This window comes from Miscanthus floridulus, chromosome 2 (genome assembly GCF_019320115.1).
Source record: "Miscanthus floridulus cultivar M001 chromosome 2, ASM1932011v1, whole genome shotgun sequence".
Lineage (NCBI taxonomy): Eukaryota > Viridiplantae > Streptophyta > Magnoliopsida > Poales > Poaceae > Miscanthus > Miscanthus floridulus.
Window position 1 is genome coordinate 142,846,346 of NC_089581.1, and position 17,363 is coordinate 142,863,708.

The following is a 17,363-nucleotide window of genomic DNA, read 5'->3' on the forward strand; positions in this document are numbered from 1 at the left end:
TTGTGATCCGCTACACTGCACCATGGCCCAAAGGACGGTACAAAGCGCTCGATGCCTCATGAGCTGCCGACAGCACCGCGCAATCCACAATGCCCAGACCACAGCCCACAGCTACAGTGAGCCCCAGCCCTAGGACGGCCCACTGGCTATAGCCCACAGCTGAGAGTCCATGACACAAGCCCAGAATCACGCACCGACAGGCCCATCCGCCGCGCCCCTTCTTCCAGCGCCGCCACTCTTGCTCCCATCCGCCGCGCTCCTCTCCCCCGCGCCCCTCCACTGCCTGCCACCTGCGGTCCTCTCCGCCGCGTCGTCTACTCCGTGCCGACCTGGCTGGAGCCAACGAGGAGCCCTAACAAACGCTTTAATCGCGGTCTTGGGGGAGCGAGTGGAGTCGGAGCTACGGGAGCGGTTGGAAGCGCTGCCAAACTGGGCCTAACGGTGAGTGACGTTTCTGGCGAAATTCTAGGTAGCTACGTGGGCGTGCGGTGGCGCCCCTGTGGCCTATCAGCGGTACGCCTGTGCGACTTCCGGGGCCGCGCTGCCGCAGCCAACACCAACTACACGCTGCAGCATAGGAGGTCAGGGGAAGGCAGTCCGGCGAGCACGGCAGCAGCCCAGCAGTGCACAAAGCCAAGGGCGGTAGCAGGGGTAAGGACTGATTGAATTTTCCTTTCCTAATTCCTATTTGACTATTTTTGAATTTGTAGCATGGTTCATACTGGTATTTAGTTAGTGACTCAGTGTATATTGTTCCCGAAGATCGTAGTGCTTTGCAAAATGGAGAAGGAATCAATTGGTTCTAATTTCTAAGTATAGTGATATCATCAACTGCTTTCAAGCCATGAAGGAGCGCAAAATGAAATAGTAATTTTCTTTTTTTATGGATTATGTAATTTGCCTTAATTTCATCGATATCTTAGATTTGTACAATATTTTTAGTATGGTGGACTTTTATGTACTTTGGATTGGAGTTCTTTTGTTCTTGCAAAATGGGAATACCCAATTCCAAAATCCTTGCTTCGCCAGTGTCTGTCAAGTGGTTAGAGTCCAAAAATGCACTCCATGTTTGTGGCCTGTTTTCTTTCTTGGTCTTGTCTTAATGCATTATCACAAGGCTCTGTTTTATTGCTACCTCGTTCTCGTTCTAGCGAGCATGTCATGAGGCTCGTACTGCCTCTGCTCTAGCATGTAAAGTTTAGGCGTTTCGTGATTGCAAGCGCTTGTATGAATCTAGAAGATGGGAGCAGCAGTGCAGCACTACTGTGTCAAGTGCCCTGGAGGTGTTCAATGAAATACCTAAGCTAGATTATATGCCACATTCAGTTTTGAATCTCTGATCTTCTGCTGCACTGCAAGTTTTAAGTCGATCTTGTTCTGGCATGTATAAGTATAAGGCAGTGTTGGATGTGCTAGGTGTTCAATTCATATTTTTATGTTCCTGTCTGGTTCACTGTGGTGTATTTCAAGAACAAATCTGTCTTACTTTGCAGACATTGACATCTGATTTTGGACTCATTAGATTTCTGGATGGCTCTGATTGAATAAACCATGAAGGAGATGCCCTGGAATAGATTCATGCCCTTCCTTTCAAAATGTTGTACTTCTACCGTTCAGACATCCTCATCATATTCATCTTTTTCCTCGTCCTTGTCCCCGATACAACCCTGGTTATTTGTCGGTCTTGGCAACCCTGGTGAGAAGTATCAATCCACCAGGCATAACGTAAGTTGCACTTCTCATCTTGTATTTCAAAATTTCACAATGTCTTGGTATTTATTCTTGTATTTTTCTTGCAATTTGTTTGCTCACAGGTGGGTTTTGATATGATAGATGCATTTGCGCAATCCCAGGGTATACCCCTGACTACACATTACTTCAAAGCACTCTTTGGTGAAGGTTTGGCGCCATTTACGCACCCTGAGAAAGAATATCACTCCTCATATTTTGTGATGCATGTTTTTGTTTCATAGCACAAAGGGTTAAATTAATGTGATGTCCTCACCATTGATTCAGGGTTGGTTGATGGAGTCCCTGTTCTTCTTGCCAAGCCCCAGACTTATATGAATCTCAGTGGAGAATCTGTAAGCGACACTTCTGGGCGTGTTTCCTACTTCTGCCTAATACTGTTTTATTCTTGCATACTTTGTTTCTTTCACTGATTTTCTGTGATATGGGCTTTAATTTGGTTGATACAACTAAATACTAACAGATGTTTCACCTGCTACCTCTTGAATTTGAGGTACCATTGCACAACATGTAAACTTAACCATGCTAATTCTGTTTAATGATAGTAATCTTGATGCATTATGGGTTTTTGTTTATGTATGTCTTACTGTCTTTAACTGGACATACAAAATTGTTTACACAATTCTTGTTTGATGACTACTAGTGACCAGTCTCTGTTTTCACTTGCAGGTTGGTCCACTTGCTGCCTATTATAAACTGCCACTTAATCGTGTCCTAGTGGTAGGTGTTTGTTTCTAAACTTTGCTAGAGCCATGTTACAAGGCAATATGACTTCTCTGGTATGTGAGTTTCAGGCGTTTGATGATATGGACTTGCCGTGTGGAGTTCTTCGTTTACAGCCAAAAGGAGGTTTTGGACGGCATAATGGGTATGTAGGCTTTATTTTTGTTTGTTTTGTGGGATCATCTTCCACCTAACAAAAGAAGTTTATATTTCGAAAGGAAAAACATCTATCTCTATGTTTAAATGCATATATCAGCAATGGTAACCACTTTATCATCACAAACTTGGCCATTGTCTAAGTCCCCTAATCTGGGTTGTTGGCATGCCTTTAGGAGACACTAAAAGAATCTTTTTTATGTTCTGTAGCTATTTCTCTTTTTTTTTTCTATCAGTGTGGTGTTCACACATCTGTCTTGCTCTCCTTTTTCCTTTCATTTTTTTATGTTTCTTTTAGTTTGTTTTTCTTGCTTGCACTTTCCATTTTGCATAACTTGGGGGGCATCTAATTAGTTATCTGAAAAGGCTATCCATTACTTTATAACACTCTTAATCTGTGTAACAGCACATTACCTTATGTCAAATTTTCTTTGGTTGGTATGAAAATAAACCATTAGCTATATGATATCTATTGGATGTTGACAGATAAAAGATTTATCTGATCTTGACAATAAACATTTACCCTTTTAGTTTACCAGGTTGAAGAGTGTTATATACCACTTTCGTAAGAATCGAGAATTTTGCCGATTAAGGATTGGTACTTTCTACACTCTTGCCATTTAGAATTTGTTTAATTTTGCTGGACAAGAATTCATCTTGACTTATTTAGGAATTGGACGGCCACCTGGCCAGATGGATCCTAAAGCCTTTGTTCTTCAGAAGTTCAATAGGACTGGTCGTGAACGGGTAAACATCTCACTAGTAATTTGTGCTTCTGTTGTTATTGTTTCATGTTATGGTATTTGTTTTAATATTATCTGAACTCTGCTGTAGCTATTAATGAGCTAGGTAAGATTCACATTACCACATTTGTTGTATTGTTAATCTTTTATCTGGACCCAATAATAGAAAATTTCGAAATTTCTCTGACAGATATGACCATACAATATTGATTCCACTATTCCAGCAAACTTGTATGTATATGTAAACATGCTGCAAGCTTTAGTTTTGGTATAAACTTCACCAAAACCTTGGGTAACTTTCACAATGCTTTCTGCGATAGGAGGATTGATACTGGAAAACTTTTTAATTTGGTGGGTGCTGCTTCTTACCAGCAGTCTGGTTGCACATTCCTGAATAGTTTCAAAGGAAGCAACCACAGTATATGGAATATGGTGATGCTTGTTTGATTTTGTGTTGAGAAGATTGATTTAGCCTTGTAGTCAGGTTGAATTTGGTGTCAAAGTTAAAATCAAAGGTTGAGATTGGCATTTAGAGAGTTGGGCTTGAGCTAAATCTGAGCCAACCTCTTGAAAACTGTGGGCCTTGAGTTTCCTTTCTGTCCAAGTTAATGCTACCATGTCATGGAAAGATTTAGTTGAAGATGGACGCAGCTTGCCAAGCATGGAAGGTTGGGAAATAATAATAATAAAAGCCTTAGTCATACTGCTGAGCTTTTACAAGTGATGATCATGGACTCATTCTACTAATGCAATTGTCACAAACATGAGATCAGAATTTATTATCATTGTATCGCAACAATATTGATGGACCACCATTTAAGTCCCATACTGGGACAAGTTATATTATCTTTATTTGATGTACCAACAACCAAAGCTTATCATGATTGCATGTTTTGCTACAACCTAGATTGATTCAGCCATAAGAGAGGGTGTCGATATTCTGAAGATGGTGGCCACCAGGGGTTTGACAGAGGCGGCAAGATTGTCAAATGCAGATCAGAAGTATAAGCATCTGAGATCACATGATATTCAGACTAACGATGACTAGACTCTGATTATTAGGGAACTACTCTTTCAGCACACCTCGTGATATTCAGACTAAAGATGAAACTCGTTTTATGGCTTGTTAAGCAAAATGCTTTATGTTGACAACCAAAATTGACACAAATTAGAAGTTGAGAATGGCTTGTTCAGGATGTCGTTCTCGGACACGAATATAATTTTTTGTTGTAGTGAGAAGGTGCTGGAGGACTATGGAATTAGAAAAATAAAAGGTGTGTTTTACTACTCCGAACAATCCACTTTGTTTTACTATTTGGTATTCACTATACCTGTCAATCTATTTAAAAAAGATAAGCCATCTCTGGCTACCTCAAGTCGCGATCGTATGGGAAAGTGTTTATTGTCTCCCTAGTTTTGTGAGAAATCAGAGGATATAGGTAACAATAGCAATCCACTATGGCTTTACAAGGTTGAGAAATCCTAGGAGGTTGTTGTTGCGACTTATTCTAGATTACAACTACAACTCGAGATATGCGCTATCCCGGCTATACGGCGCCTTCATGTATAACTCAGGTATAGTAGAGCAACTTTAAGAGTTTCTTTATATCTTTCATCATTGATAAGAACAGGGATTTTGGTAAAAAGAAAATCTTCTCCGACATCGTTCAGTTAGATCTTTAAATATTGTCACAATTTATTTCTAATTTCTTGCTCGCCAAATATAGAGAACAGGGCTAACTTTTCAAAGTGTCGAATAAGATATAGAGAAGTAGGAGGGTGAAGAGATATAAAGTGCTACTTTTATTAAAATGGCTCTCAAACTGAGAATTTAGAGTGTGGGCTTATGAAAAACCGTTGAAGATGCTCTCTAGATGGATGCAGAGAAATAAACAAGAACCATCAAAGAGGGTTTTTCTATAGGGTCCCCGGTAACTGGACAAGGATACCAAAAGAAACTTTTTATTAAAATAAAAACGTTTACACATGCCTTTTCCTTTCAGAGCGCCCCAAAAACTTAGAACAAGATTGAAATGACTCGAACCTGCTAATAGTAATAATTTTAGTGTGACATTCATAACGTAAACCGCTTATTCTGGTGCTTACTAGTACATTCATAACATAGGCAGTAGGCTATATTGTCTAGAGCAGGATAGGCTTGAGAAACAGGCGCTTGATACCGTCGCTGAATGTGAATGCGTCCTTGTTATCACCGTACATTAACGGCATGCTGGCAGTTATGTTGGCAACTCGTTGCACCGCTGGAAGTAGCTCATTGTTCTCAAAGCGTGCTCTGTTTATAGTCTTCCATGCATCTTCAATCAGGGAATTTATCTTTTGCAAAGGCAACCTCAGTTGTAACACCATGCTCACTGATGTAGCATTCGACCGAGCTGTCCACGTCATTTTTGTTCTTTCCACGCTGTGGAAAACACATCCATTACTAGGTAACACTTATGATCTTTAACTTTGATTGGGAATATACATGTACTATAATTAATCTTACCTTAAACGAAGCAAGGTCATTCATGAAGCGTGTCACCTCTGCGAAAGCCTTGACAGCATCTGTGCAACTGATTGCCCACTCAAGTGCCTCCTTGGTTGCTACATCGTCTCCCATGCCAACTAGTAACCCAACAGATGCAAATGGAGCACCTGAGCACACAGTAGATATCTTCACTTGATCTTTAAATGTTGGCTTGTAACCACCATGAAACCATTCCGCTTCTTGGAGATAATTACTTGATAATATTTGAAACTGGAGATGAAAAATATAAAAGTATAAGGTCATCAGCTTGATAATTAACATATGAGGTCACTGTATGAATGCAGATATATATATGATAGGTGTACCATTACAATATTGCCTATAGAAGATTGGATTTCATATATATGCATAACAGAAATAATTAACTGGTAGCACATAAATATCGGTAGTGAGTTTCTTATCCTAATCAGCACCTCATCTTGAAATATATAGTTCTATAATTAAACATAGGAGGATTCATACATCATACATATCTAGTATATAATTCTCTTGGCTCAGATATAACCATTTGCAAAAACTTCAAATAATTCAGACAAGATTTATCACCAAAACTTCAAAGACCAAGCTCACTGATGTTATGAGGAAAATAAGATTTTCCAAAAAAAAGGGGGGTTGTGCTTGTACCCCTTTTCTGCTAAAAGAGACTCTGTACTTCTCATGTGGTTCCAACTCGTCCTCAAACTCCTTAAAGATGTTCATCAGCTTGAGGTAGAACTTCTTCAGATAATCTGGTAGAAGAGAAATGGCACTCTCTTCCCATCTGTAGGAAAATTATCTGGTTACAGCTTTGAGTGCAAATACTATATGAACTAAAGATTTCCTAGATCAAATTAGTAAGATTAAATTGGAGCACTCCAACCTTTGTATAGCTTCATTGAATTTTCGACACTCCTCCAAAGTAGCACGAACATCGTAAGTGTCGTCTGTCAGGATTATTAGTGCGATTATCTTGGCAAGGATCATCCTTGCCCTTGTGTGTTCTTTCTCAAAGTATGCTGTATAAGACCACAGGTAGCACTCAACCACACTATCCCGTGAGTAGGTCAATTCCCCTTCATTGTAAAGATCTTTCCACCATCTGAGATTAACCTAGGTTGTTAACTGTGTTACGAATAAATTAAAGAACAGGAGGTTTGTTTTATGAAAAAAATTGTTTCAAAAATTCAAAATATTATTTCAAATTTTAGATGAAAATATAAAGATTCTTCTGCAAAACCATCCGCCCTTTTCTGGTTTAGCAGATAAAACTAAACATCATTAGAGTTTAGAAGTGCTAGATTGTAGGTATCTTAAGCTATAAGGTCGTAACTTCTTTTTGGGAGGTAATCTCATACAATTATATAATGATGCTTATTCAAGTAGTTTATGCATACTATAATCTCTTTATCATCTATCAAATTGGCCCACAGGCCACAGTGGCACTCACTACCTAGGAACCTGTAAACATCATCAATGAACTCATCACTTGCGTATGACAACAGGATCGGAAAAGGTCCTGGAAAATTGGCACTGGATGTTTCTGATATGCATATCGCTCTTTTTTTGTGAAGTGCAAGTGCACACTTGAGCTGAAAATCTGAGGAGCCTGTAGCAGCTGAATGACCCACGCAGGTCCTTGGACCAATCAGTCTTATCATTTTTTTATCCGATGCGTCTAGTGCTTGGAACCAATGCGCTGTTGGTGACGCATCGTGTAAAATATGTCTATACACTCATCACTCATCAGTACAAGGTAGAAAAACTATATAGCTTGCTTGCAAGGTTGACAATTAGGAGATATTGATATTGATTGATTCTTGAAGTTCTTATACTTTTCTCAGTGACAAGGCAGTACAAGCTCTCAATTGTCAGGTCACTGCGGCACCGGAGGTATCTATGACTGTGGCAAATGGGCAGAAACTCAGCAGTAACCAACAGGTTGAAAGGTCCTAATGGCTAGAGGGGGGTGAATACCCTATACAAATTTCTACAACAACACTAAGTAAAATGGTTAGACAAATATAAAGCGAAACAAATATTGCACTAGCCTACTAAAAATGCAAGCCACCTACCACAATTCTAGTTGCTATAGTCTCTAATCACACAAAGGCTATGTCACTACACTAAGTTAGTGAGCTCTCAAAGACTAACTAAAGAGCCTCACTAACCACTAGACCTGACACAAGTTAGCTCTCAAAACTAATTACACTAAAGAGCTTAGCTACACTAAGAATGTAAATACATGAGAGGGGATGTGATGTTTATACCGCCGTGTAGAGAGTGAGCCGATCACAAGATGGAGCCAATAAATCCTCGGGACAATGATGGCACAAAGATTTTTTAGCAAGGTTCACTTGCTTGTCGGCAAGCTAGTCCTCGTTGTGACGATTCACTCACTTGGAGGTTCATGCGCTAATTGGCATCACACACCAAACCCACAACCGGGTTCCGCACAACCAATACAAGATGAGGATCCACAAGCCACGCACAATCAACTAGAGTTACCTTTGACGTTCCACCAGGGAAGGCATAAGAACCCCTCACAATCATAATGATCGGAGCCGGAGACAATCACCTTCTTTCGCTCGACGATCCAACAATCATTGGGTCATCTAGGTGTCGGCAAACACCAAGAGTAACAAGATCTCCACCAACCCAAATCGCCCAACTAGTGCCACAAGATGTTAGAACACTAAGCAATGCACTAGAGTCTCTCCAATCTCACTCAAGATGATGAAATTAAGTGTGCAAGTGAGTGCAGTGGTGTGCTCAGCTCTCAAAGGGTGTATGCAGCTATTGGAAGTGCCAAGAGAGTGTCCAAGGCTGGCCACTAGCTCTATTTATAAGCCCACAAGCAAATAAAGCCGTTACCCCTTTGGAGCAGCTTTCTGCGAGGGCACCGGACACGGTGGTGCTGGCACCGGACAGGGGTGATGGTGCCCCTCCAATGGTTGAAACTAATGGCTAGTTTGTCTGTCAGCGGTCACTAGACAGGCGGTGACCACCTAGCCAACCCCCCTGAAATACCACCTCTCTGGATTTTTATGGCGGTGCACCGCCCTCAGGGTGGCGGTGCCCAGTTGCCCTTCCCCTACTCTCTAGAATTTTATGGCAGTGCCACTGGACACCCATGGTGGTGCTAGGGGTGGTGCACCGCCCTACGCACGCCGGTGCACACTGGTCACTCCGATGGCCACCTTCTTCACCGCTGCTCTCGGCCTCCCAACCGGTCACCGCCATAGGGGTGGCGGTGCACCGGACAAGGGGTGGCGGTGCCCCCGTGGCAGGACCCCAAGCCGAGTTTTGCCTCCTTTCTTCATCTTTCTCACCACCTTTGTAAATGTGCTAACACTCCAAATGTTTCACCATCACGTGCAAGTGTGTTAGTATTTTCACAATCATTTTTCAAAGGTTATCCACTTCTCACCGATTGTGCACTAGGCCTAAAATGTAATACAAGTTTTCCAACACTTAGTGGCACTAGATGATCGAGTTGTTCAATAAGAGCTTCCCTCTTAATAGTACAACCATTTATTCTAAATATGATCACACTCTCTATAGTGTCTCGATCACCGAAAATAAAATGGGCCTATTGATATCACCTTTGCCTTGAGCGCATTTTGTTTTTCTCTTTCTTCTTTTCCATGTCTCGGAGCTTGATCATCATCACATATCCACACCACCACCATGGATTTCATTTCATATGGCCATCTCCATCCATGAGTGCCACCTAGCTCCTCCACTTGGATTGGACCATCCTATCTAGTCACATACTTAGATGCAAGGATTAGTCCAAATATGTTTCATCAATTAGTCAAAATCAAACTAGGGTTTTCATAGGTGTCTATCTTTACTTGGTGGATGCAGGGTCAAACATTCACGCATTCAGTCAGGATTTTGCCTATCTCTTGCTTTGATTTGGTTTTGGGCATGGATTGGGTGGAATCACACAACCCAATGTGGATTCACTGGAAAAGGAAACTGTTGCGATTTTCATATAAGGGTACCAGAATATGCCCGAAGGGTATCAAGGATTCCTTGTCTGCCTGTCCTAAAATTAAAATCAAGAAGCTATGTGGTCTGATCAGGCAAGGAGGCATGGCTCAAGTAGTACACTTTTGCCCCTCCACTACAGTACACGAGCAACAATCCGTGCCAGAGGAAGTCCAACAGCTTATTGATGCTAATGCCAGCCTGTTCTAGCACCCAGACTCTCTACCTCCATCCAGGGAGTGTATCATCACATTCCACTCTTACCAAGGGTCAAACCAGTGAATGTGAAACCCTATTGGTATGCTCCCACATAGAAGGATGAGATTGAGCGCCAAATTACTAAAATGTTGAGTAATGGAATCATCAAACCAAGTCATAGTCCTTTTGCCTCCCCAGTCATTGTGGTGAAGACAAAAAGATAGGACATGTCGCTTCTATGTGGACTACCGTCAGCTCAACAACATCATCATGAAGAACAAGTACCCACTCCCTTAGTGGATGAACTCCTGGACGAACTTCACAGAGCCGCGAGGTTCACAAAATTGGATATGCACTCCAGATATCATCAGATCCTAATGGTCCATGCCGATGAGCCAAAGACGACCTTCAGAACTCACCACAAGCATTGGGAATTCAGGGTCATGCCTTTTGAGCTTACTAATGCCCCGACGACATTCCAAGGCCTGATGAACACCATCTTTCAGCATCTTCTGAGGAAATGTGTCTTGGTCTTTGTCGATGACATTTTGATCTATAGCAAGACACTACAAGAGCATCTAAGTCACTTGACCAAAGTTTTAGTATCTTGCAACAACACCATCTTTATTTGAAGCTATCCAAGTGTTCTTTTGCCCAGCAGTCACTAGAATATCTTGGACATATTATTAGTGGGTAGGGAGTTGCTACAGACCCCAAGAAAACATAAGCCATTGCTAACTGGCCACCACCAACAGACGCCAAACAGCGTAGAAGCTTCCTGGGTTTCTTTGGTTACTATAGGAAGTTCACAAAAGGATACGGTAGTATCAATAGCCCCTTACAGACCTTCTCAAGAAGAACACATTATTCCATTAGACTCCTCAGCTGCAGTTAAGTTTTGATACACTGAAACAAGCTCTTATCGCAGCCCCTGTGCTAGCGCTACCCGATTTCACTCAAAGCTTTCATATCGAAGCAGACGCTTCTACAACCGGGATTGGTGCAGTGTTGTCTCAGAATAGTCATCTAATATCATACATTAGCAAGGCATTGGGTAAAAAGGCACAAGCAATGTCAATGTATGAAAAAGAGTGCATGGCACTTATCCTCGCAGTCAACAAGTGGAAACCCTATCTCCAACATAGAGAATTCACTATTGCCACTAACCATAAAAGTTTGGTTCATTTGGGTGATCAAAAATTGTTGGAAGGCATGCAGCAAAAGGCTTTTATTAAACTATTGGGATTACATTACAAAATCATCTACAAGAAAGGGCTAGATAACAATGCAGTTGATGCTCTGTCTCATAAACTAGAACCACATAATGTGATGGCAATTTCTTCATCTACACCAAAATGGCTGGAAATTGTTATCGAGGGATATCAACATGATGATCACAGCAAGCAACTCTGGGCTGAATTGGCACTCACCGGCTCAAATGACAAAGGCTTCTCGTTAGTCGATGGTGTTATAAGGCACAAAGGTCGAATCTAGTTGGGTACACACAAAGAAGCACATTAGGCTATCTTATTAGCTCAACACTCTAGTGGACTGGGTGGTCACAGTGGAGTCACAACAACGTATTAGAAGATCAAAGCTCTATTTGTCTGGCCCAACATGAAACAAGATATCAAGGACTACATCACTGCTTGTGAGGTCTGTGCTCAGGCAAAATCTGAACACTATAAGTTGCCTGGCTTACTTCAACCTTTACCAATCCCTCCTTTTGCCTGGCACACAATTAATTTAGACTTCATTGATGGCATACCAAAATCCAAATCCTATGACACAATATTGGTTGTGATTGACAAACTTACCAAATATGCTCACTTCCTGTGCATATCCCATCCATACACTGTCTCCTCAGTTGCTCAAATTTTCCTATCTAATATATACAAATTGCATGGCCTACCAACTATGATCATCTCAGACCGTGATAAAATTTTTACAAGTGCCCTTTGGACCGAACTATTTAAGTTGACTGACACCTATTAGATAATCTACTGCTTCCTTATGTGAACACACGGCAGGGGAAGGCGACGCCGAAAATACTCTCTACAGGGGTAGGCACCGAATGGCTCACCTGCTGTATTGTAGTCACAACAGGGGTAGGTGCCATAGTCAGCCCTGCTGTCTCTTGTAGTCACTGTAGCAGCATGGCAGCTGTACTAGGACTAGATGGATAGAGTTGTATATATAGTTTGCCGCTGCAACTCAGTAAAGAGTGAGTTTAGTTTGCCATCTCATCTGTAGAGCTTCGGCCAACGCTGGTGCTTGTGCTGTGTGTGTGCTCTGTTCTCCCTCCCGTCTTCTACCTCTAGCTATAGTGTGTGGTCGGACAATGCTTAACGTGGTCGACAACACTGATGAGTGATCGACTCACCCATGTCGGTGATCCTGTGGGCCAACAAGTGGTATCGGAGCCATACAAGCGTCGTCGCCGGACTAACCACTGGCGATGACAGATGGTTTGGAGATAGGCGATAGTAGCAGAGCTGCTGTGGCTGCCCAGCCACGATAGGAGGTCGTTATGCACATGGTGCGGGAGGTCAGCGGCATCAGTTGGCCGACACTGACTCGCACCAACTATGGAGAGTGGTCGATGACCATGAAGGTCAAGCTCAGAGCCCGACGGCTCTAGAATGCTATTGACAAGGGCACCGACAATGAAGAAGACGATATGTCAACGTTGGGGGCTATCCTCGCTGCTGTACCGGTAGAGTATAGGGAGCTGTTGGGGGCAAAAAGCTCTACTAAGGAGGCGTGGGAGGCCATTACGGCGATGCGCATTAGTTTCGATCGCGCAAAGAAGGTGATGGCCCAGCTTCTAAAGCAAGAGTACACCAACCTCAAGTTCAAGGATGGTGAATCGATGGAGGACTTCTCCCTCCACCTACAGATGCTCATCAGCAAGCTGAAGAGTCATGGCGTCACCATCAATGAAGAGGAGGCGGTCTCCAAGTACCTCCACTCTATGCCGGCAAAGTACATACAGATCGCTCTCTCCATAGAGACGATGCTAGACTTGTCCACTCTCACCATTGAGGATGTGACAGGCCATCTGCGGGCGGTGGACGAGCACCTAGAGTAGGCGACAACAACGAAGGACAGTGGCAAACTGCTGCTGATAGAGGAGTGGGCTGCTCAGAGGAACTCCAGGGTAGCCTCCTCCAGCCATGGTGGCGATCACAAGTGCTGTGGCAAGGCTTCTTCAAAGAAGAAGAAGCAGGTTGACCCCAACGCCTGTCAGCGCTACGGGAAGACAAGCCATTGGGCAAGGGAGTGCCCAAATCACAAGCAGGAGAAGAAGGCTAAGGCTCATCTAGCGTAAGCTAATGATGATGATGATGAGGCCACTATCCTAATGGCAAAATTCTATGCACTGCTTGACGTTGAGGCCGAGGAGAAGGGAGAGGTGATGGCGGTGAAAGGGCCTGGGAAGGCTCTGAAAGCTGTCTACCTCGACGAACCGCGTACCCAAGTCCATCTTAGACATGTGGGCGGTGAGCAGGAGCAGCGGTGGTACCTTGACTCTGGTGCCAGCAACCACATGACGGGCTCCAAGGCAGCCTTCTCCGAGCTCGATGATGATGTTACCGGTACGGTGAAGTTTGGTGATGGCTCAAGGGTGGCAATCCGAGGGCACGGCACCATCATCTTTAGGTGCTAGAATGATGAAGAACGGGCACTAACGGATGTATATTACATCCCATAGCTATGTTCAAGCATCATCAGCATTGGCCAGCTGGATGAGCGTGGTAGCGAGGTTTTGACCAAGGACGGAGTCCTTAGGATCAGAGATCGGGAGCAATGACTTCCTGCCAAGTTGAAGAAGTCCTAGAACTAGTTGTACCTGCTCGACTTGAAGGTGGAGCAGTCGGTATGCCTGGCGGCATGGCACACCAAGGAACCATGGCTATGGCATGCCCGGTTTAGACATCTCAGCTTCGACACGCTTGGTCGGTTGGAGAAGATGGTCCAAGGGCTACCCCACATCGAGCACGAAGGCGAGCTGTATGACAACTGCCTGGCTGAGAAGCAGAGGAGGCTGCCATTCTCAAAGGCAGCCAAAGATCATGCACTTGTTGGCCCACAGGATCACCGGCACGGGTGAGTCGACCACTCACCAGTGTTGTCGACCACGTCAAGCGTTGTCCGACCACACACTATGGCTAGAGGTAGAAGACGGGAGGGAGAATAGAGCACATGCATATAACACAAGCACCATTGTTGGCCGAAGCTCTATAGATGAGATGGCAAACTAAACTCACTCTTTACTGAGTTGCAGCGGCAAACTATATATACAACTCTATCCATCTAGTCCTAGTATAGCTACCATGCTGCTATAGTGACTAGAAGGGACAGCAGGGCTAACTCTGGCGCCTGCCCCTGCTATGGCTATAGTGCGGCAGGTGAGCCATTCGGCGCCTGCACCTACAGTGCTATAGTACAACAGCAGGGAGCTTTTTTGGTGCTGCCTTCCCCTACCGCGTGTTCACACAAGGAAGCAGTAGATTATTTAACAATTCTTCCTCTAATCCTACCGCTAACCCTTGAACCCCCTCCATGTTGATCATCTCCTTCAGCTCCGTGAGTCGAAGATGGCCGAGCGGCTTAGTGAGGATGTCTGCGAGTTGCTGACCAATTTCAACGAACTCAATGTCGATCTGCCCTCTATCGACATAGTCCCTGAGGAAGTGGAACTTCACGTCGATGTGCTTGCGCTGGTCATGGAGAACTGGATTCTTCGTGAGGGCGATGGCGGGCTAGTTGTCAACCATCAGTGCTGGTGGGTGAGCTTCCACACCGGTTAGCTCGCCCAGCAGTTGGCACAGCCACACAACTTGGCACACCACTCTGGCCGCCACTACGTACTCTGTCTCGCATGTAGATAGCGCCACCACCTTCTATTTTAGCAACAACCATGAAATTGGAGCCGACCCAAGGAAGACGAGTATGCCAGAAGTGCTCCGCCGTCCGTTGATGTCCCCCACCTTGTCTGCATCGCTGAACACAGTGAGCTACAGCCTACTTCCACCAGTCTTGGGGAAGACGATCCCCTGATCCATCGTCCCCTTAATGTAGCGCAGTAGCCGCTTCACTGTAGTCCAGTGATCCTCTCTAGGATCCTCCATGAAGCGACTGATGTAGCCTATAGTAAACGCAATGTCTGGCCTCATGTTGACTAGGTAACGTAGACCGCTGATGATGCTTCGGTAGAGTGTTGCATCTACCTTTGCCACGGTACTAGCCTTCGTCAGCTTCAGTCGCTCCTCCATTAGAGTCACGCATGGCTTGCACTCAGCCATGCCACTCCGCTCCAATAGCTTCGAGGCGTACATGCTCTGACTGAGTGTGAGCGCCTCCTTCCCCTGTCTCACCTCAATGCTGAGGTAGTAGGAGAGTGCGCCAAGATCACTCATTCGAAAATGAGCTGACATCTCATGCTTGAAGCTATCAATGTCCTCCGCACGCATGCCTATGATGATCAAGTCGTGCACATACACACTGACGATGAGCTCCTCCTTCCCCCATCGCCACGTGTAGAGCGCATGCTCGGTTGCGCACCTTGTGAACCCAAGCTCGCCTAGCGTGGCATCAAGCTTGGCATTCCATGCTCATGGGGCTGGCCGCAGCCTGTAGAGCGCCTTGCATAGTCAGAGCACCCTGTGCTCTGCTCCCTTGACAGCGAAGCCCCAAGGTTGTCTGACGAAGACCGTCTCCGCCAGCTCGCCATTGAGGAAGGCCAATTTTACGTCCAGGTGATGGATACGCTAGTCCTTTGCTGCTGCCAAAGCCAGTAGTAGTCGAATAGACTCCATGCACGCTACCGGTGCAAAGACTTCCTTGAAATCGATGCCCTCATGCTGGACAAAGCCTCGGGCGATGAGGCGCGCCTTGTGCTTGATAATGGCGCCGTGCTCGTCCCTCTTGACTTTGTACACCCACTTCAAGCCGATTGGACGGCGTCCTAGAGTTGGATCGACGAGATCCTAAGTCTTGTTTTCCTCGATCGCCTTCATCTCCTCCAGCATCGCCCGTTGCCAATCTCCATCGCACTCGGCCAGCGTGAACATGGGTGATCCCTCTGCACTGATGAGCAGGAGCTCTGGGTCATTGAGCAACCTACCCGCCAGGCATGAGGGCCATGTGTCGCCAACGATGTCATCCAGCCTGTAGAACTGCACCTCTTCACCATCATGGAAGGCATCCACAAACTCAATGATGTCACTTGGAGGTGAGGTGAACTCGATCAGTGTTGATGGAGTTCCCTGTTCCACCGAAGTGATCGGCACAGCACCTGGAATGCTCGGCACCCCGGATGCAGTGCTCGGCACTACTCCTAGATCGCTTGCCACCACTCCTAGAGTGGTCTACACCCCTCCCGGAGTGCTCAGCACCCGTCTTTCAGTGGTCGGCACCACTGCAAGACCCCTCGGCTCCGCTATGGGAGTGTTTGGCACCCATCTTGGAGTGGTCGCCACCACTGCAGGACCTCTTGGCTCCACTCCTAGAGTGCTTGGCACCCTTCCTGGAGGGCTCGACACCTCCCCAAGAGTGCTCGGCTCTATCGCTAGAGTGCTCGGCACCCCTCCTGGAGAGTTTGGCATCTTTTGCCCAGCGTCTCCACCACCGTGGATGACCAAGTGCTCGACGACGAAGGTGCTGGTGAAGTCGCCAGCTTCCCCCATGCTCGGACTGTTCTAGTCCCAAGCTGCCTTCTCGTCGAACATGACGTCACGCGAGACAAGCACCTTGTCTCCACGTGGGGCGTAGAGCCGGTATGCCTTGGTACCCTCCGTGTAGCCTAGGAACACCATCAGTGTGCTCCTGTCCTCCAGCTTGGTGAGGACCGGCTTCGTCTTCCTGACATGGCCAATGCAGCCAAATGTTCGGAGGAAGGACACGCTCGGCTTGTGTCCATGCCAAGATTCAAACGACGTCTTGCCCTTCAGGGCCTTGGTGGGAGCGCGGTTGAGGATGAACACCGCCGTGGTCACCACCTCACCCCAGAACCTTGCTGGCATGCCTTTGGCCTTCATCATGGATCGAGCCATGCCGACCACTGTCTGGTTCTATCGCTCCACCATGCCATTCTGCTGTGGTGAGTACAGAGCGGTGTGGTGTCGCACCATACCCTGATTCGCGTAGTACGCAGCGAACTCCACCGAAGTGAATTCACCACTGCGATCAGTCCTCAGCACGCGAAGCTTCTTGCCGCTCTCGGCCTCCGCGCGCATCTTGAACCTCTTGATCGCTGCCGCCGCTTCGTC

General features: G+C 45.4%; 1 protein-coding gene and 1 pseudogene across 3 annotated transcripts; one reads left to right on the top strand and one right to left on the bottom strand.

The window, feature by feature from the left end:
• Positions 1-207: 207 nt before the first annotated feature.
• On the top strand, positions 208-4,651 carry LOC136539926 (peptidyl-tRNA hydrolase, mitochondrial). Of its 3 annotated transcripts, XM_066531910.1 has the most exons (10): positions 208-651; positions 763-867; positions 1,523-1,725; positions 1,815-1,899; positions 2,017-2,084; positions 2,419-2,469; positions 2,544-2,617; positions 3,168-3,226; positions 3,299-3,375; positions 4,279-4,651. In XM_066531910.1, the coding sequence occupies exons 3-10, from the start codon at positions 1,552-1,554 to the stop codon at positions 4,417-4,419; spliced, it is 729 nt and encodes a 242-aa protein (XP_066388007.1). In that variant the 5' UTR covers positions 208-651; positions 763-867; positions 1,523-1,551; the 3' UTR covers positions 4,420-4,651. The 3 variants fall into 3 exon arrangements, with proteins under 3 accessions (XP_066388007.1, XP_066388005.1, XP_066388006.1); XM_066531908.1 differs by lacking the exon at positions 763-867 and having other exon boundaries at positions 1,494-1,725; XM_066531909.1 differs by lacking the exon at positions 763-867.
• An 862-nt stretch (positions 4,652-5,513) lies between these two features.
• LOC136537195 (tau-cadinol synthase-like) lies at positions 5,514-15,566 on the bottom strand (annotated as a pseudogene).
• Between the last annotated feature and the right edge of the window lie 1,797 nt (positions 15,567-17,363).

Coding starts and splice junctions, on each gene's coding strand:
- LOC136539926 (XM_066531910.1), top strand. CDS start 1,552: ATGAAGGAGATGCCCTGGAATAGATTCATGCCCTTCCTTTCAAAATGT. Junction 2,618..3,167: donor GGTTTTGGACGGCATAATGG/GTATGTAGGCTT, acceptor TTAGTTTACCAG/GTTGAAGAGTGTTATATACC. Junction 3,376..4,278: donor ATAGGACTGGTCGTGAACGG/GTAAACATCTCA, acceptor GCTACAACCTAG/ATTGATTCAGCCATAAGAGA.